Here is a 26,623-nt window from a genome sequence, read left to right as displayed (position 1 = left end):
CCCGGGGGTTAGTTTTGCTCCAACACAGTCTAATCCCCATTGTATTTGGCATGTGCCTGTGCTGCCTGGAGCCCTTTTGTGTGTGCACTCAAAGTCCTCAGGGTCTACACAGTGTTTAGCACAGTGATCTCCTCTAGTGCAGGCCGGGATCAGAGTTACACTTCTCATGGAGCAACACTGGAGTTCAGAATCCCAGTGGGAAACCTCATCTCCATGCTGGGCTTGGGACCTTTATCAAGGCGTCTTTGCCTCCTAATGGCCTTTCTTAATTATTGCTCAGTCAGGAGACAGCTGTATCAGATCCTTCCCAGCATTGGGTGAGGCAGACTTAGCAGAAAATATTCCCACCCTCCTGACTGACAGGTTCTCTGAAATACTCCAGATGGGTGGGAGAAGTACGTTTATGCTGGAATCTCATCACAACTGGACCATGAAGCTGGGTCCCCATACTGTAACTTGTTTGTCACTTCCTCATCCTTTCTTCCTTCTACTTCATTTACTTCAATTTCTGCATGTGTCTCTGAAGGTGAATAAATTTTCTCCACTTCCATATCAGTCTGATGCTGTCAGCTGCCTTTATCTAGAAGTAAGTTTCCATCATCTTGAGTTTCCAGACTCCTTTTTTGTGGATGTGAGCTACTCTCACGTCAAAGTAATATACCTTCATCTTGATATTCCAAACTGCTTCCATGCGAATGTGAGCTAACCTCCTCCTCTCCAAGGCCATGTCTGTGCTATGAAAGTACTCCAATTTTACAGAAGTCGATTTTTGGGAACAGATTGTATAAAGTCGAGTGCATGCATCCACACTAAGCACATTAATTCGGTGGTGTGCGTCCACAGTACCGTGGCAAGCGTTGACATTCCGAGTGGTGCACTGTGGGTAGCTATCCCACAGTTCCCGCAGTCCCCACTGCCCCTTGGAATTCTGGGCTGAGCTCCAAATGCCTGATGGGGCCAAAAATTTGTCGCAGGTGGTTATGGGTAAATGTCATCAGTCAACCCTCCCTCCCTCCGTGAAAGCAACAGCAGATAATCATTTTGCGCCTTTTTCCCTGGTTTGCCCGAAGAGACACCATAGCACAGCAAGCATAGAGCCCGTTCAGCTCACCGCAGCAGTTATGACCATTGTAAACACTTCACGCATTATTGTGCAGTTTATGCAGAACCAGCACCTGAAAAACCAGGTGAGGAGGCAACGGAAGCATGGTGATGAGGACATGAACACAGTTTTCTCTGAAACCATGGTCCCCAGCAATTTGGAGATCATGGTGTTACTGGGGCAGGCTCATGCCATGGAATGCCGATTCTGGGCCTGGGAAACAAGCACAGAGTGGTGGGACTGCATAGCGTTTCAGGTTTGGGATGATTCCCAGTGGCTCTGAAACTTTCGCATGCGTAAGGGCACTTTCATGGAACTTTGTGACTTGCTTTCCCCTGTCCTGAAGCGCAAGAATACCAAGATGAGAGCAGCCCTCACAGTTCACAAGCAAGTGGCAATAGCCCTGTGGAAGCTTGCAATGCCAGACAGCTACCGGTCAGTCGGTAATCAGTTTGGAGTGGGCAAATCTACTGTGGGGGCTGCTGTAATGTAAGTAGCCAACGCAATCAAAGATCTACTGATATCAAGGGTAGTGACCCTGGGAAATGTGCAGGTCATACTAGATGGCTTTGCTGCAATGGGATTCCCTAACTGTGGTGGGGCTATATACGGAACGCATATCCCTATCTTGGGACCAGACCACCAGGGCAGCCAGTACATAAACCGCAAGGGGTACTTTTCAATGGTGGTGCAAGCACTGGTGGATCACAAGGGACGTTTCACCAATATTGGGATGGCCGGGAAAGGTACATGATGCTCGCATCTTCAGGAACTCTGGTCTGTTTAAACGGCTGCACGAAGGGATTTACTTTCCAGACCAGAAAATAACTGTTGGGGATGTTGAAATGCCTATAGTTATCCTTGGGGACCCAGACTACCCCTTAAAGCCCTGGCTCATGAAGCCGTACACAGGCATCCTGGACAGTAGTCAGGAGATGTTCAACTATAGGCTGAGCAAGTGCAGAATGGTGGTAGAGTGTGCATTTGGATGTTTAAAGGGTCGCTGGCGCAGTTTACTGACTCGCTTAGACCTCAGTGAAACCAATATTCCCATTGTTATTGCTGCTTGCTGTGTGCTCCACAGTCTCTGTGAGAGTAAGGGGGAGACGTTTATGGCAGGGTGGGAGGTTGATGCAAATCGCCTGGCCGCTGAATACGTGCAGACAGACACCAGGGCGGTTAGAAGAGCACAGCAGGAGGCGCTGCACATCAGAGAAGCTTTGAAAACCAGTTTCATGACTGGCCAGGGTACTGTGTGACACTTCTGTTTGTTTCTCCTTGATGAAAACCCGCCCCCTTGGTTGCCTCTAAATTCCCTGTAAGCCACCTGCCCTCCCCCCTTCAATCACAGCTTGCTTGCAAAGGAAATAAAGTCACTATAGTGTAAAAAACATGTATTCTGTATTAATTGATTATAAAAATAGGGAGATTACTCACAAGGTAGCCTGGGTGGGGTGTGGGAGGAGGGTAGGAGGGAAGGAAAAGGCCACTTTAAAACTTCTTGAATGACAGCCTTCTGTTGCTTGGGCTGTCCACTGGGGTGGATTGGTTGGGTGCCCGGAGCCTCCCCGCCCCCCACGTTCTTGGGAGGCTGGGTGAGGAGGATATGGAACTTGGGGAGGAGGGACGGTGGTTAAACAGGGGCTGAAGTGGCAGTCTGTGATCCTGCTGCCCTTCATGAACCTCCACCAGATGCCAGAGCATGTCCGTTTGATCCTGCAGTAGCCCCAGCGTTGCCTCATGCCTCCTCTGATCTTCCTGCCATCACCTCTCCTCACGTTCATTGGCCACTTTCCTGTATTCTGCTATTGTGTCCCTCCACACAACTCTGTCAGTGCCAGACGACTGCATGAGCTTAGAGAACATTTCATAGCGCGTGCGTTTTTTTCGCTGCCTTATCTGAGATAGCCTCTGGGATGGAGGAGGGAGGTTTGAAACATTTGCAGCTGCTGGAGGAAAAAAAGGGAGTGAAGTATTTAAAAAGATACATTTTACAGAACAATGGCTATATTCTTCCACGGTGAACAACACTATTCACATTACATAGCACATGTGATTTTGGTACAAGGTCACATTTTGCATCTTATATTGAGGGCCTGCGGCTTTGGTGTTAGAGATCACACACGCAGTGCCGGGCAACCGAATTCGGCTTGCAGGCAGCCATGGTAAGCCACAGTCTTTCGGCTTCTGCAACCTGCACAATAGCAGCACCCTCCTCTCCCATACCAAGCAAAGCACGTTGAGTTGGCCATTTAGTGCTGCGGTTTTCCTGTTAACGTGCAGGAGCAGAAACCAAACTAACCCCCTCCTTTTAGTGATAAGGGATTCAGAAACTGGCATAGGGCTAACGAATGTTTTAAAAACCACCAACTGTCAAAATCTCATGTGTTGAGCTGTTCTTCATGGTCAAGTTTTAATGAAGGGAAACCTATTGATGTATTGTTGGATGAGGGCAAGCAGGCTTATCTGTCTAAACAAGAAGAAGAATGGTGCCATAACTGAAATGTAATGGGGCGACTGATGGACATTCTTCTGTGTTTGGCGAAAGGCGGGAGACCATTCAGGGGTCACAATGAAAAAGCTGACAGTTTTGAGAAAGAATTATTTCTAAATCTTGTCAATATGCTCCAAAAATATGATCCCGTAATGGCAAAGCATGTGCAACAATCTCCTCAAAACGCTACCTATCTGAGTAATCGCATCCAAAATGATTTAATTGTAGCCTTGCACAACGTTGTGCGACAAAAGATTGTGTCTTCACTAAATGGAAAAATGGTCCCAATAATTGCCGACGACGCTACTGACTGTGGACACTATGAACAGATGTCCATCGTGGTGCGGTATTTTGACAATGAAAAACAGACCAGTTGAACATTTTATGTCTGTTCAGAGACTATTAACAGTTGATGCTCAGTCTATTTTTGACCAGTGAAATGACGCCCTTGGCATTCGTAAAATTGACGGGTCATCAGTGATGTCTGTCTGTTTTGATGGCGCGTCTACTAAGTCTGGATGTACTGTGGGAGTTCAAATGAAATGTAAAGAAAGAAACAGTGAAATACTCTATGTACACTGCTATGCGCATTGTTTGAACCTTGTCCTAGAAGATGCATGCACTGCAAGTAAACAAAACAGAACTGTCTTTGATTTTTTTCATGTTATTCAGACTCTTTATGCCTTCATGGAGGGGAGTCCTGTGCAACATGCAGTAATGGAGAAGATTTCACAAGAAGTAGGATCCCAGTTGAAGACTTTGAAGTCCCTGTCAAACACAAGATGGGCATGCAGAGCAGAAGCAGTGGCTGCTGTAAAACAAAACTACTCCATCATTTTACAAGCTTTACAAGAGATTATTGAAACAACTTGCCTTGCTGACGCTAAAATAAAAGCCAGGGGCCTTATCCATGAACTAAATTCATTCAAGTTCATCTTTGCCCTTCACATGATGCACCCTATTCTCCAGATGGTGGTAAAAGTGAGTAAGGCTCTTCAAGCTCCAGATCTCAACTTACTTACCGCTCATGATTTTGTACATTGAACAAGAATTGGCTTTGTCAGTTAATTACAATGATGTGATTGAGAAATTTAAGTCCATAACACCTGGTGAGAGACGTCTCATTCTCTAGGACAAGAAGATGAAGAAACCTTAATCTGTTTTGGTCAATTTGGATTAGCGCATTATCTGGTTAAAGATAAAGATCATGAAAATTGACTGTACCTTTGTATACGCCTGGTTATCACTACAGCAAAAATTTGGGATTTTGTGTCTCATTTTTTAAGTTTGTATTTTTTAAGTAAAGTTTAGTCGTTAATTTAAAAAAAACATTAAGTTTAGTTAAGTTTTAGTTACTGTAGTTTGTTTGATGAATAAAAATAATGTCCTTTATGACTGAGTATTCAATAAATGTTCACCTTTTAAAAAAATAAATAAAATTCCCTGAGTGCACACCCTAATGAAATGTGCTGTGCACGCCTATGGTGCTTAGCATACCTGTCGAACTGTGCAATAAGGAGTTAAGAGTTGTGCCTTAAAAATAAAGGTTTTACAGCAATACTGTTAGTAGTGAAAGAGCTGTTGGTGGGGATCGTTAGTGATGGGTGAAAAAGACCTTGTGGCTGCTCGCTTAAGACCGGAGAAAACCAACAGGTTAGAGAGATGGGTAATGAAGAAGGGAAAATGCCCCTGGGAAAGGGGGTGCCTTACAACAGCGTTATACACAAGCAGCACATTACTATAACTATCGGGGGGGAAACACCCAGACAAGTAACCACAATAAATGAACATACCCCAAGTAATGGGCAAATCTGGCAAAAGTACCCAAATACTGAGGGTCTTCCTGGCTAACTGCATGAATAATCAAGAATCTTTACAATAACTGTATCGCCATTTCTTAAATGATTTGCATGCCTGTAATCATGGTGATTTATTTATTGTTTAGTCTTTTGGTCCCCATTTCTCTATTGTTTATCTGTATGGTCTCTGTCTAGTTCTTTGATTTTTGGGGGGCTGATGTATAAGTAATTTTGCTGGGTGTAAACCAATTAAGGTGGTGGGATCTAATTTGTTAGATAATCAAGTTACCATATGTTAGGATTTATTATTTAAATTACAGTACAATGGTTGGTGAAAGGCAATGCTGAGAATAAGGTGATACTGATATGTGAATGTTATAGGGGTTTCTTAATTTCAGATTCTTCAGAATTTCAGAATACAATTTTCTCCCAAAAGTTGCACCAAGCAAAAAATGACCTGTACTGCACACATAATGGCAGGTAAGTAGAGTGTTTCCGTGTGTATTAATTTGTTTTCGGAAGCCATTATCTTCAAACAACTCTGCTTGTGTTTTCTTTTTTTAATGACATTTTTGGGCTGTTACATTTCATGTCCTGAGTTACTATGTCTATACGTGGCTACAATCTTGTAGGTGATATCCTTATCTCTAACATTCAATCTGCACTGATTGAATACAGCCATATTTTGCAAGCCACAAATACTTCAAAGTTTACCCTGCTTATATGTCCGCAATGTACATCTCATACCTTCTAACTGAACTTTGAGTCTTATATGGATTGATACTCCCTGTTTCCACTTAAATACCTGTTTTCTGTTGTAAACAATTCTCAGGGAAATCTTTTGAGGAAAACATTGCAAATGTTTTGGCATATCTAAGGAGTAGCACATATCCTGAGGGAATGAATAAATCAGGCAGACTGAACCTGCATCGATTTGCTCTCAACTTTTCTTTGGAAGGCAAGGAGTACTTTTTTTCAGATAATACGGACACTTTACACTGGAAAATTCAGACAGTAAATAATGGTCCTGATGTCCCAACACTGGGATTTACTTGGAGTGTTAACCTTACCTTCAAGGGGACCGGGATTGGGATCTCTAGTTTTATTCAAATTTTCCAGAAAATCTCCTTTGCTATCTATGCCGGTGGTGCAACAAACGCATTGTGCAGGTACATGAGAAATTAGTATAAATTTTACCAAAAAACCCTACGACTTTGCTTCATTTCTTAAGTATGTTCACTAGTTTGCTGCAAGCACCATCAACAATCACTATACATTCACTGAGCAATCATTTCTAATTTAAAAACAAAACAAAACAGCTAGCTCTAACCATACACTGAAATTCCCCCCTTGTACTCAAGTCATTACGAACCATACTGTATCTAGATGTCTTTGATATGCATATGCCTTATAATTAATGAATGTCTTAGCAAATAACTGGTCATAGCTTAAGTGCAACACTTGATTTCATCATCATGTCTCCCTCGGTGGCAGATTAGCCACTGTGACTAAGGGCCCAGGCCAAGGGGCCAAGGTCAACGGCGGTGGGGGGGACCTGGCTTCTGCCTGGTGGGTGGGATGAGGGAAGCCTGCCTACGTCGCTCTCACCCCCAGCATTGGCAGAAGCCGCATAAGTGCCGGGTGGGGCAGGAGAATCCACAGCACCCCGCTCCTGGTCCCCTAAAGAAGCACACCACTCAAGCCCCCACCACAGCCCTGGGACAAGAGGAGATCTCATTCCCTGGTACAGCCCTGGGGCCATGACACAGGGACAGAACTTCTCTGGTCCTGGGGCTGTGTGGATATGTTGTTAATGTAACTTGGAAGAATATAGTCTGTAATGAATTGATCAATGAATTCACAATATGCTTTTCTCTTGTGTGTTAGTGAGATGTTACAAATGAGAATATGTTAATGGAATGATTTTTGAGAAATCATTATAAAATTGTAGAAATCATCACATTACCAATATAATTTGTACATATATTTACACTTACAGATAACCTTGATTTAAAAAACAGAATTGTTAATAATTGACCCCTTGTGTGACGAGACGAGATATGAAGGAACATGCCTGAGGAATTAGTGGTGATTTAGTAGATACTTACTTTTACAGTGGACATGAACTGTTCCTGTGAATTTTTTTTCCAGGGAATGTAATGTAACAGTAGTGAGACTAATATCTACCTACAAATAAAAATTGAAACCCAGCATGTACTTGTACTGAATATGCTTACTAATGAACTTCGCATGAACTTCTGTGGTTTGAGTCTGGGTAACAATTTCACAGAATGTGGACACGAAACAGTAGCATGTTGCATGAGTGAGAAAGTGTTGTTATCAACATGGGGCACTGCAAATCAGGTGATACATTGTGTAGGAGACAGACAATAATATGAAAGAAAGTGTGTATATATATGAGCAATAAGCCATTGCAATCATTAATTAAATGGAGCTAGAATGGATTTGTATCTATGTCCAGAAACCGGAGGGAAAAAAAATGAAAGAAAAGCTCATTTAGGCAGTCCACTAATGTTCTCTCTAAAAATTTCAAATACTTCATAAAACGATTAACTAGCAAACCTCATCGGATTGGAAGAGTAAAATTTTTAACCATACCAGACAAAGTGATGGCCACAACTGCGGACCTCTCATCTTAAAAGTATTGAATACCAAATTGCCATTATCATTTGTTATTTATGCGTAATTATCCGGGGTGAAAGTAAATGCCAGAGATTACTGGGGTTTCTGCACCGGTGTCCTTGCCAAGGTGTGTGGGGTGGGCTCGTGGCTCCCAGAAGGGGTGGGGTCTCGGGCGGAAGGTCCGGGGCTGGGGGGCCAGGAGCCCCAGGCCCTTGTAAATTGCCAGAACCCAGGGCAGCTAAAGGCTAAAGGGGGTAGCGACATTAAAGCATAAAGCACTGCCACAGCAGCACTGTAATGTCAGCCGTGTATGGGCCGGTACTGATGGCCGGTGCTTACCGGTATGCTGGACCGGGCCACTTTCACCTCTGGTCATGATGATTTTTCTAAATAGAAGTGTTGTTAGCTTGCAGAAATGTATTTGCAGCGGAAAGACATCAGCATGGTAGAAACAACCCAAGAGGCTAATAGTGCGTTTAGAAGACAAACTGCAATTGTTCTAATGAAGGAGTCAGGTAATTACTTTCTCCCATGTACTATTGTGGTAGTATAACATTGTATAAGGGGACATGCTGGATACATTGTATATGAGAGGGCATGCCAAAACATGTTACAAAGTATCTGAGGGAGCACACGTAGGGACAGTTAGCTTTTGAATGGAGAAGCAATTAAGATAGAGCCAGCACGTCTAAGAAGCAGGCATCAGAATGGAAGGTGTGAAGGGCAATTAGTTAAGTTAACTGGAAGCTGTTAAAGGAGATTGTTAAGGGTGGCAGGTAATTGAAGATACGTGACTGGTCTCAGGGATCTCGAAGGGTGGTGACTAAAATCTTTTTCTTCTTTTGTCTGTAACTTCTCTGTAACTTGTTCTCCAGCAAGCTGTATAAATTAAGAGACACAAGCCCCACTCGGGAGGCTCACTTCTAAATGTATTAGCAGAGCAGCTTTGCTAATAAAACAGAGTGGTCTGATAAATTGTGAGTCTGAGTCAAACTTTGACACTATGGACTCATTAGGCCTATGTGAAGATAACAGGAAGAGTGGAATTATGTCATGTAGCAGATAGGGGTATTAAGATAACTAAAGTGGGATATCGCACAGGTTTGGTTCTGCAATGGTGACTATGCATCAATAATATCTTTAAGAACCTGACCATTTGAATGGGGTGAATGGTTGCTATTGATCGACCAGTTAAATGAAATTGCTAATTTTATATACAGCTGCAGTAAAGTAAAAATTTGAGAAAATATGACTCACAAAAAAGGAAGAAAATACGTTCAAACCCGTGGCTGGATTAAAATATTCACAATAATTAATAAATCAAGATTTGCATTTTGAGTGTTGGTCATAACGTAATGAGCATTTCACTGCGCTATATTGATTTTTCAGAAAGCGTGGAGGACTACTGCATATATTGCAACCTTGTCAATTGTGAAAAGGAAAGTGTGGCTTGTACAGTGGTAAGAAACATAGAATTGTATCAAAAACAAATGCCATAAACTGCCTAAGGATCAGGATTCTTGTAAACATTCCACATCAGTAAACATTTTCATCATGCTGGTAGGCATGTCTTAGGTAACGCTGACATATGGAAGGAACAGCGTGAGAGAATGGAAACTACGTGTAACATTATAACTTCTGTGATTTCATTTTCTCAATTGTTACTTATCAAAGGTCCAGTGTGATTCTTGCAAGAGGTGGGCACATATGCCCTGCATTCCAGAAGGAACCAATCAAGAAAACCTGAGCGATGAGAAGAAAGAATACAAGTGCAAGAAATGTGCATAGTTCCCTACTTTACCAAAAACCAACATTATGTTTACAGGCTTGTTGTTCAAAAAATCTTGGAACAGAAAGAAGACTCTTTTTATTTATATACCAGATTATAATAATACAGTTTTTTTAATTTGAAAAAAAATAATTCTCTGTATTTGTGTCCATGTGTACAATACAAATAATACAAGCAGGTAGATGGGCAGCGAAGTCCTTGCAAATAAGCAAGGAGGAAGCCAGTGAGAAAAAAATCAAACGGGCCACTCGGCTCTCACGCCGGACTCACGTCCGTGCGCCGAGCCCCCCAGGCTCGCCTCCCTGTTCCCGGACTCACACACACACACACACACACACGGCAACGGCACAGCTCAATCATCAAACCCATCAGTTGCGCACGTTAGCAAGGAGGGAGGAAGCTGTGAGTGTTTTCGACCACAAAACCCCCGCCCTCCTAGTTTGCAACCTCTGGAGCAGGCGGTAGCAAGTCCGGAGCAGCAGCCAAGAAGGTCACGTTTGCCTGGTGGAAACTGCAACTCGCCGCAAAAGGGGGGGGGGGTCTTTTTGTGACGCTACACCGGCAAAAAGCCCCCCCCCGCATTGGGTGGAGGCAGAATGAGGAGGGGGGAGGATGCTGCGGGGGGAGGGGAGCTGAAATCCGGAGTGAGTGAGTGGGACGGGGTGGGAAGTAGCAGCGGATCAATGGGGCGGGGGGTCAGAACGGACCGAATGTGACTCGGGAACTGCCTGGCTGCAGCTGGCTCGGCTCCTGGGGGGGTCAGCAGCAGCTCTGGGACTCGCAGACCCCCGCCCCGGGAGCAGAGCTGGGGCGAGGAGGGGCCGCTGGTGCAGCGTCACTTTCCTGCCCGGCCCCGGCCCTTCCTGGGTCTGTCACTGCTGTGCTGGGATCAGCAGCCCGGAGAGGAGGAGTCCGCGGGATTTCCGGGGCGTGGAGCCAAGGGCTGGATTCCGGTAAATCACAGGCGTTCCCCTCGCCCAGCCCCAGCTCCTTCCGAAAACAGGAAGCAGGAGCGGGAGCAAATAGCTCAGACCGGGCCCTGTCCCCCAGATAGCTCCGTGGTTCTCATGCTCCCAGCCCCCTGGAATCCCGCCCTCCTCTCCCCAGCACCCCCTGCCACTTCCCCAGCATCCGCCCCCCTTCCCCGGCAGCTCTAGTCACAGCAGCACCCCGCCACCAACATGATGGTTCACACCGGGGAGTTCGCAGGATCCGGCCCTAGTCGGCCCTCTCACGTATTATTGCTCCATGGGTCATACAGCAGGAGGCGATTCATGAAGAGGGTCTAGGTGAAGGCGCTGGGACTCCAGCTCTGGAGCCCAGTGGGGAAGGGGCTGAGATCCAGGCCGCTGGAGCTGGTCGGTGTGTCAGGAACTGCTTCCCTCAGAATTTGCTAACTAACAAAAACCTAAACTCACTTGGAACTTACCTAAGTTTATGCTGTAGCGGTCCCCTAAAAGTGCCCGTGTTTCCTGCTCCAGACGTGCAGTGCTTCCCACCCTAGGCACCCACACACCTGTCTCCTGCCCAATCTCTAGCATGACCCATGAACGTGGGGAACATAGGCCATCTTCCGCTTTTATCTTGCCTTCAGCGCCCCATTCAGCAGGTCTGCTCAGAGGCAGACCAGCAGATCTGGTCCCATTCAGTATCTGGCCAGAGGAGGGGTGCCTGCCTCATCACGTTCAGCCCAGTGATTGGAGCACTTACCTGCAATGTGAAGACATATGGGTGTGGGTGAACCCCTGATTCAGGGAGGCTAGCCCCCTACTCTGCCCCCTGTCCAAGGCCCCGGCTCCCCTTGCTCACCACCAGAGCAGCCCTAACACCCCCACCATGGCCTGAGCCCCCCGTGTCCCAAGCCGCTGGCCAGCCCAAGCCACCCCTTGCTGCCAGTTGGTCCACCCAAGCCATTCGCTGGCCCAAGCGACCCCTGGCAGCCAGCCAGCCTGCCCAAGTGCCAGGCCGCCAGCCTGAGATGAGCCCCCTCTTCGAGGGAGAGATGGCGCAAGGTTGGGGTCTCAGGGCAGGGCCAGGGCCTCAGTTTGGGGAAGCTTAGCCTCCCCTGGCCTATTATACCTGCCACCCATGAAAGAGATCCAGGTTCACATCCCCTCTGAGGGAGAGAAAAGACTTGAGCTGGGGTCTCCCACACCGCATCGGAGAGTGCTCTAAATATTTGTTCCAGCATCTTTCCAGGTACTGAAGTTAGGCTGGCTTGTCTAAAATTCCCTGGATCCTCTTTGTTCTCCTAAAGATAGGTACAATGTTTGCCCTTCTCCAGTCCAGGGGTCCTCCATGAGTTCTCAGAGATAATCATTAATAGCTCTGAGATGGCTTCAGCCAGTTCCTTCGGTGCCCACACATGAATTTCATCAGGCCCCACCAACTTGAATACATCTAAGTTACCTACGTATTCTTTAAGCTGTTCTTTCCCTATTTTGGGTGGCGCTCCTTCCCCCTTGCTGCTAATATTAACTGTGTTGAGTATCTTGTCAAATTAAACTTTTTTATGAAGACTGAAGTAAAATAGGCATTAAACATCCCAGTGTCATTGACCGGGACTTGGGCAACCATGCCTAGGGGTCAGTAACCAGAGCTAGGAGCCAAAACTGGAGTCAGAGCTGATGTCAGGAACCTGAGTCAAGGGTCAGAACTGGGTTAGCTGGAATGAGGCAAATCAGGGGCAAGGCAGGTGCTGTCACAGCAATACCTGATGCTTTGCACAGCCTTTAAAGTGCGCCTGCTGCTGGGCTTAAGAGCTGCTCTGCGAACCAATCAGGTGCTGTAGCCAATCAAGCAGCCTGGTGCAGGCCAGCTGTGCTCATTAGGTTGCCCAGAGATTGACTCTGCTGCAGGCTCTGGTTTCTGACACTCAGCCTGCTTGAGCTTGTCGGTTATTAGCTCAGCTCTCCTTCTTCGCTAAGTAGGGGGCCTGCACTTTCCTTTGTCTTTTTCTTGCTCCTAACACATTTATAGAACCTCTTCTGATGGCCATTTTGTCCCTAGCTAGGTGTAGCTAATTCCTGCAGGAACGGCGAACCGTGGCCACTGAGAGCTGCGAGTAGCCGTACCTGCAGACGCTCAGGTAAACAAAGCGTCTCGCAGCCCACCGGGTTGAGAATCCCTGCTATAAGTGATTGCTTAAAAACTACAAGTTGAACCTCCCGGGTCTGGCACCCTCGGGACCTGACTGGCCCCAAACCAGGGAATTTGCTAGACCAGGAGAGATCAGTGCAAGCCCCACCACTCCTGGCCGTTGTCCCCAGGGCACCGGCCCCTCTGCTCTGCAGGGATTCTGGGACTCCACTGCTGGCCCCCAGCCCACCACTCCCAGGGGCTCGGCTCCCAGCCGCCGGCCCCCTGCTCCTCCGGCCGCTGCCAGCTCCACTCTTCCCCGGTCCCACAACGCTCCTGGCCCCAGCCCCTCAGTTTCCCCCCCTGAGTGTTCCAGCCCCGGAACATCCACTGGATCACCGACGATGCCGGACCAGGGGTGTTGCCGAACTAGGGAAGTCCGGATTAGGAAGGTTCAACCTGTAACGTCAATTATTATTTTCTGTGATTATTTCTTATTAAAACTGTACACTAAGCAGCCCAATGACATCCAGGCACACAGTGTTAACCAAGGCGTGCTAAGGAAAATAGGAGTAACCAAACCACTGCTTTTAAAAAGGAATTAAAAATAAATAACTAAAATAGTGAAGTTGCATTTACGGTGGAAACAGAGTAACTGCCAGGCCATGGGAACAGCAGGTCAGAGCCACATAAAGTGACAATACATTATTTTATGTAACAAAGACATATAGGGCAATGTGCTTTAACACCACAGCCCGGGGGGGGGGGGGGGTGCTGAGATGGGCCAGCAAGGAACACCAGCCTCTCTGCCACATGTCCTATTTTGGCAACCACTGCAGATGGCTCACCTGACTGTGGTAACTTTTATCACCACTGCTCCCAGTAAGTCTATTTAGGCTTCTTTCTGTGCATAATTGCCTATTCATTTCTTTAAGTTGCTTGTTGGGGCTTTTTGGGGCTGTGGCTTCTGCCTTTTGGGGGGGGGGGCGGGGGTAGAATATCCTGCTGGAGCACGTGATTGGCTCCCAGTTGCACAATCTGCTAAAAAAAGCTTTAAAAGTCTGCTTGCTGTTGATTATTTTTTCCTTTTGCTTTTGGGTTGCCTGCGTGTGTGTGGCTGGTTGGGCTGCTGGCTGCCTGCAAAGGGCAGAGAGAACAGGCAGTCACCCAGCTGCCATGGCCTCTACAGCTACAGCAGGGGACATACAAGAGGAAGCTATTTGCTCCATCTGCCTGGGGTATCTGACAGAGCCGGTGACTATAGCGTGTGGGCACAACTTCTGCCGAGCCTGCCTCACCTGGTACAGTGAGGAGAAGGGAACGGGGACACCCCTGACCTGTCCCCAGTGCAGAGCCCAGTTCCAGAAAGGGGAGTTCAAGCCCAACGCCCAGCTGAACAACATCGTACAAAAGCTCAAACAACTGGAGTTAAAACCAGGAAAAGGGCAAAAGGAGGATCTGTGTGAGAGACACGAGGAACGTCTCAAACTCTTCTGTGAGGAGGATGGAGAACCTATTTGCTTGGTGTGTGAGAAATCCCGGGACCACAAATCTCACACTGTGGTTCCCATTGAGGAGGCTGCCCAGGAGTACAAGGTAGGAAATGCTGTTGACTTTGCTTAATTAAATCCCTTAAGGACACCAGGTTTATTGTCCTCTCAGTCCAAGGACAAACTTTCACACCTGGCTGCCTAAGGTTAGGCACCTAAATGAAAGGGGCCTGGTTTTCAGAGGGGTGAGCAACTGGGGGTTGTGGGTTACGGAAAAAGATCCAGACATTTTTGCCCCAACAATGCACGTTTCAATGCCTGATAGAGAGAACGGGGCTGATGGCTCTTTGTGCACCTGTAACCTGTCTGCCAGGTGGAGTAGGAAGCAAGAAAGGCTGGGTTCAATATCTAGGGGTTCCTTTTCAGCATGACAACATAGAACCAGCTCGAGCCCTAACCCAGTAACCTGGGCAAATCCCACCCCACCCTGTGCGCCTCTGAGAGGCAATACTTCTTCTCTCTAAAGCACAGAGTCTGAGTGTAGAAAACACAGGTGCTGGCTTCCTCATTTCCCCGGGGTGCTCAAGCCCCACTCTGCACAGGCCCTGCCCCCACTCCATCCCTTCCCCCAAGACCACACCCCCACCCCAACTCTTCCTGCTCTATTCTGCCCCCTCACCCGAGCGCACCCTGCCCTCGCTCTGCCCTCTTCCCCCAATGCCTCCTGCACACTGCCGTATAGCTGATCCACGGTGGGCAGTGGGCACTGGGAGGAAGGGGAAGGAGCTGATCACAGGGCCACTGGTGGGTGCTGAGCACCCACTCTTTTTTTCCCCTCGGTTGCTTTAGCCCTGGAGCACCCACAGAGTTGGTGCCTATCGTAGGAAAGAAACTTTAAACGAGAGGAGGGAAGGCACCCGGCATTAATTAAGGAAAATGCCACACGCAAGATTCATAAACATAAAACCGTGAGCAAAACACCCACCCCAGGGCGTGAGGGGCAGTGTCTTCTGCCTCTGGTTTTTTAGTTCTACAACCAAAAGATCCTTTAACAAGTCCCTCACCACACCCCACTCACAGTGGTTGGCCCAGGTTAGTGAAGACTCCGAGGTACACCTGGTGGAGGGGTGGAAGAAGGCACCTTGCTTGCTCCTCTGTGTCACCTGTGAGTCAGCACCCTGCCACGTACCCAACTGGTCCACTCCACTGGCCGCCCCACCAGCAGTTACCTGGTTCTCTACTGTAAGCTCTATAAGATCAGTCTCTTGAGGTTCTCCTCTGCTCTTAGGCTTTGTATACACTACAAAGTTTTGTTGGCAAAAGTTATGCCACTTTAATTAAAGCCGCTGTTGTACGTGCACACTAGCTCCTTGTGCAGGCAGAGCACATTCCTGCTAGCAGCTCTTGCATCCACACAGAGAGCAGCATGGTTTGTAGCTATCCCACTGTGAAAACTGGCCACCAGAGTGCTTTGCGGAGGTGAAAGTGGGCCGGTGCGGGCCGGAGCAGTGCTCCGGCAAGAGCCGGCCGCCAGGCTGGCTCACACACAGCCAACGTTTTGCTCCCCCCGTCAGCGGCCCTGCCGGTAGACTCCCGCAGCACGGCCGCAGTAGCAAGGTTAAAGCACTGCCGGCAATGCTGCTGGACCCTACCAGCAGGGCTGTCGATAGGGGGGGAGCAAAAGGGGCTGCTGCCCTGGGCCCCGGCTTTGCGGGGCCCTGCGGGGCCCAGGGCGGCCTGAGGGATTAGCAGGGGGCCTGGCAGCAGGGGTCGGGCACTCCCCTGTACTCACTGCAGCTGGCGAGAAGCAGAGTGGCCCGCCCCCAGCCACGTCACTCAGGGGAGGGGGTTGGGGGAAGGACTGGAACCCCCCCACCCCCGTGCATTCACCAGCGGTGGGAAGCGGAGCCCCCTTGGCCCTTCTGCACCAAGGCTCTACCCCTTCCAGGGGGGCCAGAGCCTTGTTAAGGATGCCGGGCCTGGTGCAGGGAGCGCTGGTAAGTCCCGGCATCTACTTCCACCCCTGGTGCTTTATTTTACTTAGTGACTTACCTTGATCTGTCTGTTATTACTTGGAACCACTTAAATCCTACTTTTTATACTTAATAAAATCACTTTTGTTTATTAATAAACCCAGAATAAGTGATTAATACCTGGGGGAGCAAACAGCTGTGCATATCTCTCTGTGTTATAGAGGGCGGACAATTTATGAATTTGCCCTGTATAAGCTTTATACAGAGTAAACTGGATTTATTTGGGGTTTAGGCTCCCTGAAAGACTGAACACTGGGCGTTGGGAAAGTCCTTGTTAACTGAGAAGCCTCTGGGCTGAGTGAATCTCTGTTTGTGTGAACTGCAGGGGGGTGTGGTCTGTGCTGGAGCCGACTGGTGTGTCCAGCTGAGCAAGACAGGAGTGGTGGGCACCCTTTTCTGGCAAGGGGGTTTGTTCTCAGTAGTATCCAAGCAAATCTAGTGACAGTCCTGAGGGAGTTTCTGTGACCCAATCTGTCACACACACCATAGTATTATAATTGCCCGACAAGCTTAGGGCCATCTGCACGCTAACCCAGTTGGGTTTTGGCAGCGTGGGTGGGACAATGTGGTTCTGGAACCACATTAAGGAAACATGTTCGTGCTCTCGTTCCCTGTCTGGGGCTGTGTCTGCGCTGGAGAGTGGGAGGCCGGGGATGAGACGCTGCTGAGGTTCCCTGCCCTCACCCCGGGAGAGAGGGGAGGACATGGGCTTAGGTCAGGGCCCTTCCCAGGATTGCAGAAGGAAGGGAAGGAAGTGGCCTGAATTCCCTCCCCACAGGGACCAGACTCACTGACACACTCAGTTTGGCCCAGATTGTCCCAGATTTCTGCTCCAAGTCCCTCGTCCACTGAGCTGCTTCTCTGCCCCAGGAACTCCAAGGCCTTGCCTAAGCTACAGATGTCTGAGCTGCGCAGCTCCAGCACTACAACAAAGTAGCTAGGGAGTCCTAAGTGTGAGGTTAAGACCAGGCCCAAGCCTGTGTGCTCACTGACAGGGCTCAGAGACAGCCGGGAAGTGCTGGCACTTCTCCAGGGAAGCACCTGCCGTGTTCTCCGGGATCTCAGCTTTCACTTTGCTTTAAACTGAGTCTCCAGCTGTTTTGGTTGTGAAGAAAACCTCAGAACTGATCCAGATGTAGGGGATGCAGAGAGCTGGGCACAGCGGCTCAGAGAGGTGTGACCGGCCCCAGTCCCTCAGTGGGGGGTGGGCTCAGGTGCCTGGGGATGATCCTTTAAATATCAGCATTGTTAACAATTTCATTCACCTTGTGAGAGCGGAGAGGGAGAGTTACAGCCCAGCACCACGTACTGCCAGTGACGCCTCCTTCCGGTGCCACAATCGGGTGATGTTTGGGAGATGCCACCTCTTCTGTTCCCCCCAGTAAAGAAGGACCCGGCCCAGAGAGTCCAGGGGTATATTCTAGCCCATGTGGGGAGCCGGGCCCAAGGAGCCCCTTGGAGCCCATCAGCAATGCCACCCTATTTGAGCATTGCACCATCTCCTGTGAACAGATCATGGTGTCTCCTTTTGGTGACTCACATGGGCAGAGCTTATTTGTGGGTGGATCTTCAAAGAATCCAGCCACCTTTGCCCTCCCCCAGTCTGATCCCTGCTCATTTATGAAGCTGTTTTGCTGGGTGCCAAGGCTGCTTCCCTCACTAGCCCCTGCTGGCTCCCTCCCTCACTGCTTCCCTGCAGCAGCACCCCAGGAGCTCTCAGCAGCAGCTGCAGCCTGGGCCCTTGGGCAGAGAGGAGGAGAGAACTCAAGGGCTCTGAGAAAAGAGAGAGAGTGAAATGGGGAGATCTCTGGTGGGGGCTCAGGAGGGGGCTCTGGGGGGCTGCCAGGGGTGTTGCACGGAGCGGGGCTGAGGGGGCAGGAGCACATTGCTGTGCTGTGTGAATGAATCACACGCTGCCAAAGGGGAAGAGAGCCCTGGGTTATTACAGCTCTGGAGCCGTTATAATTATGGGTGGCCCATTCCCCCAGATCAAGTGTGTTCCCTATTCCTCACTGATCCCCAGCCACATCACAGCTTCAGCCTGTCCAGTTAATGGGACGGCACTGGTGTCAGGCTCTCAGCTGCTTCCTGAGGGAGGCCACATGGGAGCCTGGACGGACAGATGAGAGCACTGTGTGGGTCTTGTTCCTGGCCTGGGTCTGGGGCACAGTGCAGTGATGCACCATCCTAAGCTCCTCGCTCTCACCAGCAGGAGGGATTGTTTAGAACCTTCCCAGCTATTTCCCCTCTGCCCTGAGCTCAGTGGTGTGAAACTTCAGCTAAAACACAGGCTTTGAGAAGTCCTGAGTGTCTGCACGAAGCAGAGCCCCTGCTCTGAGACTGGCATCTCTGCTCCCACGCTGCCTTTGGGGCCGGAAGAGCCAAGCCTGCTGCCTCCTTCCAGGGTATTTTACTGCTTGTGTATGAAAGGACGATATCTATGGTACAAGGGCACCCATGATACTGCCAAGAATGACCTTGAGCAGATCACTGCAGACTACATGGCTCTGGGAAGAAGGATAAAGGAGTTTGAGGTGCAAGTGGTGTTCTCGTTTATCATCCCTGTGGAAGGAAAAGGCCCGGGTAGAGACTGTCGAATTGTGGAAGTCAGTGAATGGCTACGCAGGTGGTGTTGAAGAGAAGGCTTTGGATTTCTTTGACCATGGGATGGTGTTCCAAGAAGAAAGATTGCTAGGCAGAGACGGGCTCAGAGGGAAGAGCAACTTTGCAAGCAGGCTGGCTAACCTAGTGAGGAGGGCTTTAAACTAGGTTTACCAGGGGAAGGAGACCAAAGCCCTAAGATAAGTGGGGAAGTGGGATAACAGGAGGAAACATGAGCAGGAGAGCACAAGAGGGGAGGACTCCTGCCTCATACTGAGAAAGCAGGATGATCAGTGAGTTATCTTAAGTGCCTATACACAAATGCAAGAAGCCTGGGAAACAAGCAGGGAGAACTGGAAGTTCTGGCACAGTCAAGGAATTATGATGTGATTGGAATAACAGAGACTTGGTGGGATAACTCATGTGACTGGAGTACTGTCATGGATTGATATAAACTGTTCAGGAAGGACAGGCAGGGCAGAAAAGGTGGGGGAGTTGCACTGTATGTAAGAGAGCAGTATGACTGCTCAGAGCTCCGGTATGAAACTGCAGAAAAACCTGAGAGTCTCTGGATTAATTTTAGAAGTGTGAGCAACAAAGGTGATGTCGTGGTGGGAGTCTGCTATAGACCACCGGACCAGGGAGATGAGTTGGATGAGGCTTTCTTCAAGCAACTAACAGAAGTTACTAGATCACAGGCCCTGGTTCTCATGGGGGACTTCAATCACCCCGATATCTGCTGGGAGAGCAATACAGAGGTGCACAGACAATCTAGGAAGATTTTGGAAAGTGTAGGGGGCAATTTCCCGGTGCAAGTGCTGGAGGAAACAACTAGAGGCAAAGCTCTTCTTGACCTGCTGCTCACAAACAGGGAAGAATTAGCAAGGGAAGCAAAAGTGGATGGGAACCTGAGAGGCAGTGACCATGAGATGGTTGAGTTCAGGATCCTGACAAAAAGAAGAAAGGAGAGCAGCAGGTTATGGACCCTGGACTTCAGAAAAGCGGACTTTGAATCCCTCAGGGAACTGATTGGTAGGATCCCCTGGGAGAATAACATGAGGGGGAAAGGAGTCCAGGAGAGCTGGCTATATTTTAAAGAATCCTTATTGAGGTTACAGGGACAAACCATCCCGATGTGTAGAAAGAATAGTAAATATGGCAGGTGACCAGCTTGGCTTAACAGTGAAATCCTTGCTGATCTTGAACACAGAAAAGAAGCTTACAAGAAGTAGAAGCTTGGACAAATGACCAGGGAGGAGTATAAAAATATTGCTCAGGCATGCAGGAGTGAAATCAGGAAGGCCAAATCACACCTGGAGTTGCAGCTAGCAAGGGATGTTAAGAGTAACAAGAAGGGTTTCTACAGGTATGTTAGCAACAAGAAGGTGGTCAAGGACAGTGTGGGCCCCTTACTGAATGAGGGAGGCAACCTAGTGACCGAGGATGTGGAAAAAGCTAATGTACTCAATGCTTTTTTTGCCTCTGTCTTCACGAACAAGGTCAGTTCCCAGACTACTGCACTGGGCAGCAGAGTATGGGGAGGAGGTGACCAGCCCTCTGTGGAGAAAGAAGTGGTTCAGGACTATTTAGAAAAGCTGGACGAGCACAAGTCCATGGGGCTGGATGCACTGCATCTGAGAGTGCTAAAGGAGTTGGCAGATGTGATTGCAGAGCCATTGGCCATTATCTTTGAAAACTCATGGCGATCGGGGGAGGTCCCGGATGACTGGAAAAAGGCTAAAGTAGTGCCCATCTTTCAAAAAGGGAAGAAGGAGGATCTGGGGAACTACAGGCCAGTCAGCCTCACCTCAGTCCCCGGAAAAATCATGGAGCAGGTCCTCAAGGAATCAATTTTGAAGCACTTCGAGGAGAGGAGAGTGATGAGGAACAGTCAGCATGGATTCACCAAGGGCAAGTCATACCTGACTAACCTAATTGCCTTCTATGATGAGATAACTTGCTCTGTGGATGAGGGGAAAGCAGTGGACATGTTATTTCTTGACTTTAGCAAAGCTTTTGATACGGTTTCCCACAGTATTCTTGCCAGCAAGTTAAAGTATGATGGGCTGGATGAAGGGACTGTAAGAAGGCTAGAAAGCTGGCTAGATTGTCGGGCTCAACGGGTAGTGATCAATGGCTCCATGTCTAGTTGGTAGCCAGTATCAAGCGGAGTGCCCCAAAGGTCGGTCCTGGGGCCGGTTTTGTTCAATATCTTCATTAATGATCTGGAGGATGGCATGGATTGCACCCTCAGCAAGTTTGCAGATGACTCTAAACTGGGAGAAGTGGTAGATACGCTGGAGAGTAGGGATAGGATACAGAGGGACCTAGACAAATTAGAGAATTGAGCCAAAAGAAATCTGATGAGGTTCAACAAGGACAAGTGCAGAGTCCTGCACTTAAGATGGAAAAATCCCATGCACCGCTACAAACTAGGGACCAAGTAGCTTGGGAGCAGTTCTTCAGAAAAGGACCTAGGGGTTACAGTGGACGAGAAGCTGGATATGAGTCAACAGTGTGCCCTTGTTGCCAAGAAGGCTAACAGCATTTTGGGCGATATAAGTAGGAGCATTGACAGCAGATCAAGGGACGTGATCATTCCCCTCTATTCAGCATTGGTGAGGCCTCATCTGGAGTACTGTGTCCAGTTTTGGGCCCCACACTACAAGAAGGATGTGGAAAAATTGGAAAGAGTCCAGCGGAGGGGAACAAAAATGATTAGGGGGCCAAAGCACATGACTTATGAGGAGAGGCTGAGGGAACTGGGATTATTTAGTCTGCAGAAGAGAAGAATGAGGGGGGATTTTTATAGCTGCTTTCAACTACCTGAAAGGGGGTTCCAAAGAGGATGGCTCTAGACTGTTCTCAGTGGTAGCAGATGACAGAACAAGGACCAATGGTCTCAAGTTGCAAGGGGGGAGGTCTAGGTTGGATATTAGGAAACATTATTTCACTAGGAGGGTGGTGAAGCACTGGAATGGGTTACCTAGGAAGGTGGTGGAATCTCCTTCCTTTGAGGTTTTTAAGGTCAGGCTTGATAAAGCCCTGGCGGGGATGATTTAGTTGAGGATTGGTCCTGCTTTGAGCAGGGGGTTGGGCTAGATGACCTCCTGAGGTCCTTTCCAACCCTGTGATTCTATGATTCTATGATACTCTCCACCCATCAGACAGGCAGACTAATGGCTGTTTATTGTATGCAATGTCCCTGCAGGAGAAACTGCAGGGAGCCCTGAACCCTATGAGGAAGGAGCTGGAGGAGGCCCTGGCGCTGACATCTAAAGAGAAGGAGAAAACCACGGAGTGGCAGGTGTGTGTCCGGGTTTATCCCTCCCTGAGCCCTTCCCCCTGCAACGCTCCCAGGGATGAAGGAGCTGTGAAGCTCCAGGACGAGAGTATGAACCTGCTCTGGTTGCTTGCCCCGTGACACAGGCTTGGTGCCAGCAGGATCCGGCTGTGTCTCTGGTGGGGGGTCTCAGCACAGTAGCTCCTGTACGTGGCAGAGGAGGGGCAGTTCCAGGGCCTAGTGAGTTGGTGCAAACTCACCCCAATGCTCTCTAATGGGGCAAATTCTCAATAGTGGGTGCAGTGTTTTCACTATGAGACAGACCCTGTTTCCCTCCTGCAGGCGGGGGGATTCAGGGGCCTCCATGAAATGGCTCCACAGTGTCTCTGCAGCCTGGAGGACACAGGGATTGTTCCTTCTCCATCCTCCCACACAGTCCTTGCAGTGCATCTGCCCAGTGCCTGGGCCAGACACGAGAGCTGGGGGGAGGATTTACCCAATGGGTGAGGTTCAAAATCACTCAGCTGGCTGGGCTGGGGGCACGCTGGGAGCTGAGCTCTTCTGAACATTGAACCCAGTGGCGGGTGTGGAGCTCAGTGGAAAATCTGCCCCCGGGGGGTGTCTACAGGGCACCAACAGCTAGCTGCGGGCGAGCTGCCCGAGTCATTGCCCAGGCAGCTGGGTGGGCTTGTACAGCCCCTCCTGCTGTGGCTTCACTCTACCAGCACCCGAGCAAGCTGGGGTGTGTCTTCATGTGCTGCCTTCACTCCTCCATTGCAGTGTGGCCACCCCCTGAGTGAGCAGAGCCGGGGGCGGGTCAGTGGAAAGCCAGGCAGCGCTCGGCCACTTCACAGCCTCTGCTGCCATCACGTGGCCACTTCATCCCAGGCACCTGCTACTGTTACTGTGACCTTACCTGTGCTCGTCTGTAGCCAGGTGACGAACCCATGGGACAAAATGTCTGTTCTGGTTCACCTGCCTTTTACAGTGAAATCCCTGCAGAGAGCATGGGGGGGTGGGGGTTTGGGGGGTGAGGAAGACACTGGCTGGTCACTGGACACATGGGCATGGGGCACTCAGCCAGGCTGGGTGAGGCCAAAGCCAGTTCTGACAATACCCCGGGTGCCCAACACCCATGTGAGCCCCAGGATGGCACCCAAAGGGCTGTTAGCACTGGCCATAGGTCCTGAACATTGCAGCCCTGGGAGCAGGTTGTCAAAGAACGAGCATCACCCACATCCCGCTGTGATGGCTCCCCTAGGTATCTGACTGCCCAGCACTGGGCACCCAAATCCCCCCATGGACGCCCTGTGCAGCCCACTGTGAATCTCTCTTGTTCCCTCGATTGCTCTCCACTCCACTATGGCCATCCCCTGCCACCCGCAATAACATACTGCATCTTTACAAAGCACCCTAGACAACCCCGCTACGGAACTGGCCATATTGACTCTGAACTAAAACAAACCCTTTATGGTTCATTTCTTAAAGAAGTAAATATCCTCACAAACCTGATACTGATCTAATATCCCCTGCTTCATGGACAGAGACCTAATCTGTGTAATTCAACATCTGGCTCACGTTTTCTCTGTGCCTTTCCTATTTTTCTTTCTCCAGAGGAAAGTGAAGAACAAGAGGGAGATGATTGCAGGTGAATTTAACAAACTGCACACACTGCTGAGAGAGGAGGAGCAGCTGCTTCTGCAGAGCCTGGAGGAGGAGGAGAGGGAGACTCTGCAGAGACTACAGGAAAATGTCACCAAACTCTCCCAGCAAAGCTCCTCTCTGCAGCAGCTGATCACAGAGATAGAGGAGAAGTGTCAGCAACCAGTTATTGAGCTGCTAACGGTAAGACGGCATCAAAATTCCCCATCCATGCAGAATTATAACTCAGATCTGTGGGTCTGGATCCCAAGAATTAGAGTCAATGTGCTCTGTGGTTTACTGAGAAACAGAACATGAGGCTAAAAGCTCCATCAGTTCCAAAATATTGCAGACCATGTTTGATGGGAATTCTCATCATGGAGATCCAGGGAGGCCATGGGAGATTAAATGGGTGATACAAAAATGATACTGAGCTAAACCCATCACTGCTCTGACTCCAGAGCATTGGCCGCAACACAGTCAATAAACACAGATACTGATGGGTTGGGTCCCTAGAAGGGAGAACCCTTTAGCTAAATTCCTGTCTCACCTACATAAATGAAACAAGTGTTAATGCAAAATGCCATATGAGTTTTTACCACAAAACAGTGAAGCCTGGAAAGGTTGATTTGTTTTCTAGGGGAAAGGTTGATGTGCAGAGTGAAAATTAACTGGTTTTTACACATGGTTTTAACTAAGAACATTGATTCTCTTTCTCCTTCCAGGATGTGAAAAGCACATTGAGCAGGTGTGTTTCCGATGTTCATTGCTCTTATATCCTCGGTAGCGGCTCTGCGGTGATGTGTGCACAGAGCAGCTGAGTGATGATGGGATGTTTTCTTCATAGGCATGAAAGTATGAAACTCCAAGCACCAGAAGCCATTTCTACTGACCTGAAGAACGTGTATAAAATTTCCCTTGACATGAGGGAAGCGCTGAAGAGATTCGGAGGTGAGTGGCGTCTACTGGGACATTCAGCTGTATTGTGCCTGGAGATCTGTACAGAGCCTGGGACCCCAGGACACGCATGCACCCAGCTGACAGGCTTGGAGCTGTGTGATAGCTGGAGGCTGATGTGCTCAGTGCTGCGGAGTTTGCCTGATATTCACACCCACTAGGGTTGCCAACTCTCCCAGACTGGACGTCATTGACAGAAATGGGGATGCCATCGCCGCAGCATGGCATCCGGTCCATCTGGTCCAGGGGAGTTGCCAACCCTAGCACCCACCTGCTGGTACTTGCCCAGGTGTCTGACCAGGCCCCATCACTGTGACATCCTGACCCCTCCAGGCTGAGTTAATGGGTGTCCCTGAGCCAGGTGCTGTGAGGCCTGGACTGGGCCCATTGTGCTGGGAACTGCACAGACTAGTAACGGATGACGTGTCTGTGCCTCTCTCCTGGGACGTGTGAGGGCTGCGTTGTGTGGCCACCGTTCAACTCTGCCCCAGCCCCAATTAGCCAAGGCTGGTCGAGCTTTCTGAGCTGGAGGAGGGGCCGGTCTGGCTGCTGCGGTCTGACCTGGGCCGTGTGTTACTGGGTAACAAGCTGAACCCTACGGGCCCCTCGTCTGCTCTGAGCACAGCCCAGTGTGAGGTTGGGTCAGTGGTTTGCTGCTTAGTGAGTGAGACTCACCCATGAGAATGTGACCCTGTCACCATGTCTGAGCGTGAGCTGCCCCCATCCAAACCCCTCCCCACAACCCCAGCGCGGAGACCGGGGGCAAAGGCAGAAACTTGACAGCAAGGAGGGACAGAGAAGAAGTGAAGGCAGAGGAGAGGGGGAGTGGGAAGGTTCAGTGAGCTCGGTCTGTGATAGTTGAACTGGCCCTTTCATCCTACCCCCGCCCTCCTCTCTTCCCACCCCCCACCCCCAGCAAGGGGCAGTCGAAGGGGCCAAGCTGGGTGTGTCTGTCCCGGCCGATGGAGGCTGCCCAGTGGGTGCCGGCTGCAGGGCCAGGATCTCAGGGCTCCGGGGAGCAGGAACCCCAGGCTGTGGGGGAAGCAGCTTCCTCTCTGTGGCTGGCTGGAGCCAGCACATCCCTGCTCCCCTCCCCCCTCGCTGCCCCCAGCCCAGCACAGTCTGTGCCCACCGGACCCTGAACACGACTGGGCTCTGGGCCATTCCACACCCCTGGCCCCTGAGCCTGTCGGGATCCTGAGCCAGTCACCTCCGTGCCTCCTTCTAGGGGATCAGCAGCCCCTGGGGAGCCTCCTGTCACCCCCCCGGAAACCCCATCCTGGGCAGGGCCCCAGGCCCTGAGTCACTCGCTGGCTGCTCCCGGCTGGCCAGGCCCAGGGTCTCCAGCAGGGCCCTTGGTGCTGGCACCGCGCTGGCTGCCAGAGCTCCCAGCCCCTGGCCCAGCCCGGCCTGTTGTCCCAGCGCTGACCCCTCCCCTGCGGGTGGGGGGGGGGACGCTGCTGCTCTCAATGGCTGAGCCCCCCCCCCCCCCCCCCGCCGCTGCCTCTGGTGCTGCGCTCGCAGACTCAGCCCGTGCCAGGGCCAATGCGGCGCTGCTGGGGCTGCTCCTCCCTCGGCACCTGGGTTCTCTGTGTCTGGGGCAAGTGGCCGGGCGAGTGGGCAGGGACCTGCTCAGAGACACACGCCCTGTGCTGCACCCAGAGGGCAGAGACCAGCCAGGGCTGGGCAGCAACGTGCCACCGCGCTGGGATT

The 26,623-nt window shown here is 50.0% G+C and overlaps 1 protein-coding gene and 1 pseudogene across 2 annotated transcripts in view; one reads left to right on the top strand and one right to left on the bottom strand.

The window, feature by feature from the left end:
- Positions 1-26,623, bottom strand: part of LOC141998040 (zinc finger protein RFP-like) — a 338,200-nt pseudogene that overhangs the window by 10,388 nt on the left and 301,189 nt on the right.
- The window catches only part of LOC141998476 (E3 ubiquitin-protein ligase TRIM39-like), a 29,962-nt gene continuing 13,457 nt past the window's right edge, over positions 10,119-26,623 (top strand). Inside the window, exons 1-6 of one of the 2 annotated variants that reach the window (XM_074971328.1) lie at positions 10,119-10,229; positions 14,051-14,501; positions 22,241-22,336; positions 23,927-24,157; positions 24,679-24,701; positions 24,801-24,904. In XM_074971328.1, the coding sequence (XP_074827429.1) occupies positions 14,082-14,501; positions 22,241-22,336; positions 23,927-24,157; positions 24,679-24,701; positions 24,801-24,904 (874 nt within the window). In that variant the 5' untranslated portion in view covers positions 10,119-10,229; positions 14,051-14,081. Of the gene's footprint in view, positions 10,230-10,740; positions 10,781-14,050; positions 14,502-22,240; positions 22,337-23,926; positions 24,158-24,678; positions 24,702-24,800; positions 24,905-26,623 lie in introns of those variants that run through there. The other variant, XM_074971329.1, reaches the window with a different exon arrangement.

Source organism: Natator depressus, chromosome 14, assembly GCF_965152275.1.
Source record: "Natator depressus isolate rNatDep1 chromosome 14, rNatDep2.hap1, whole genome shotgun sequence".
Classification (NCBI taxonomy): domain Eukaryota; kingdom Metazoa; phylum Chordata; order Testudines; family Cheloniidae; genus Natator; species Natator depressus.
This window is presented reverse-complemented; position numbering and strand designations above follow the sequence as displayed.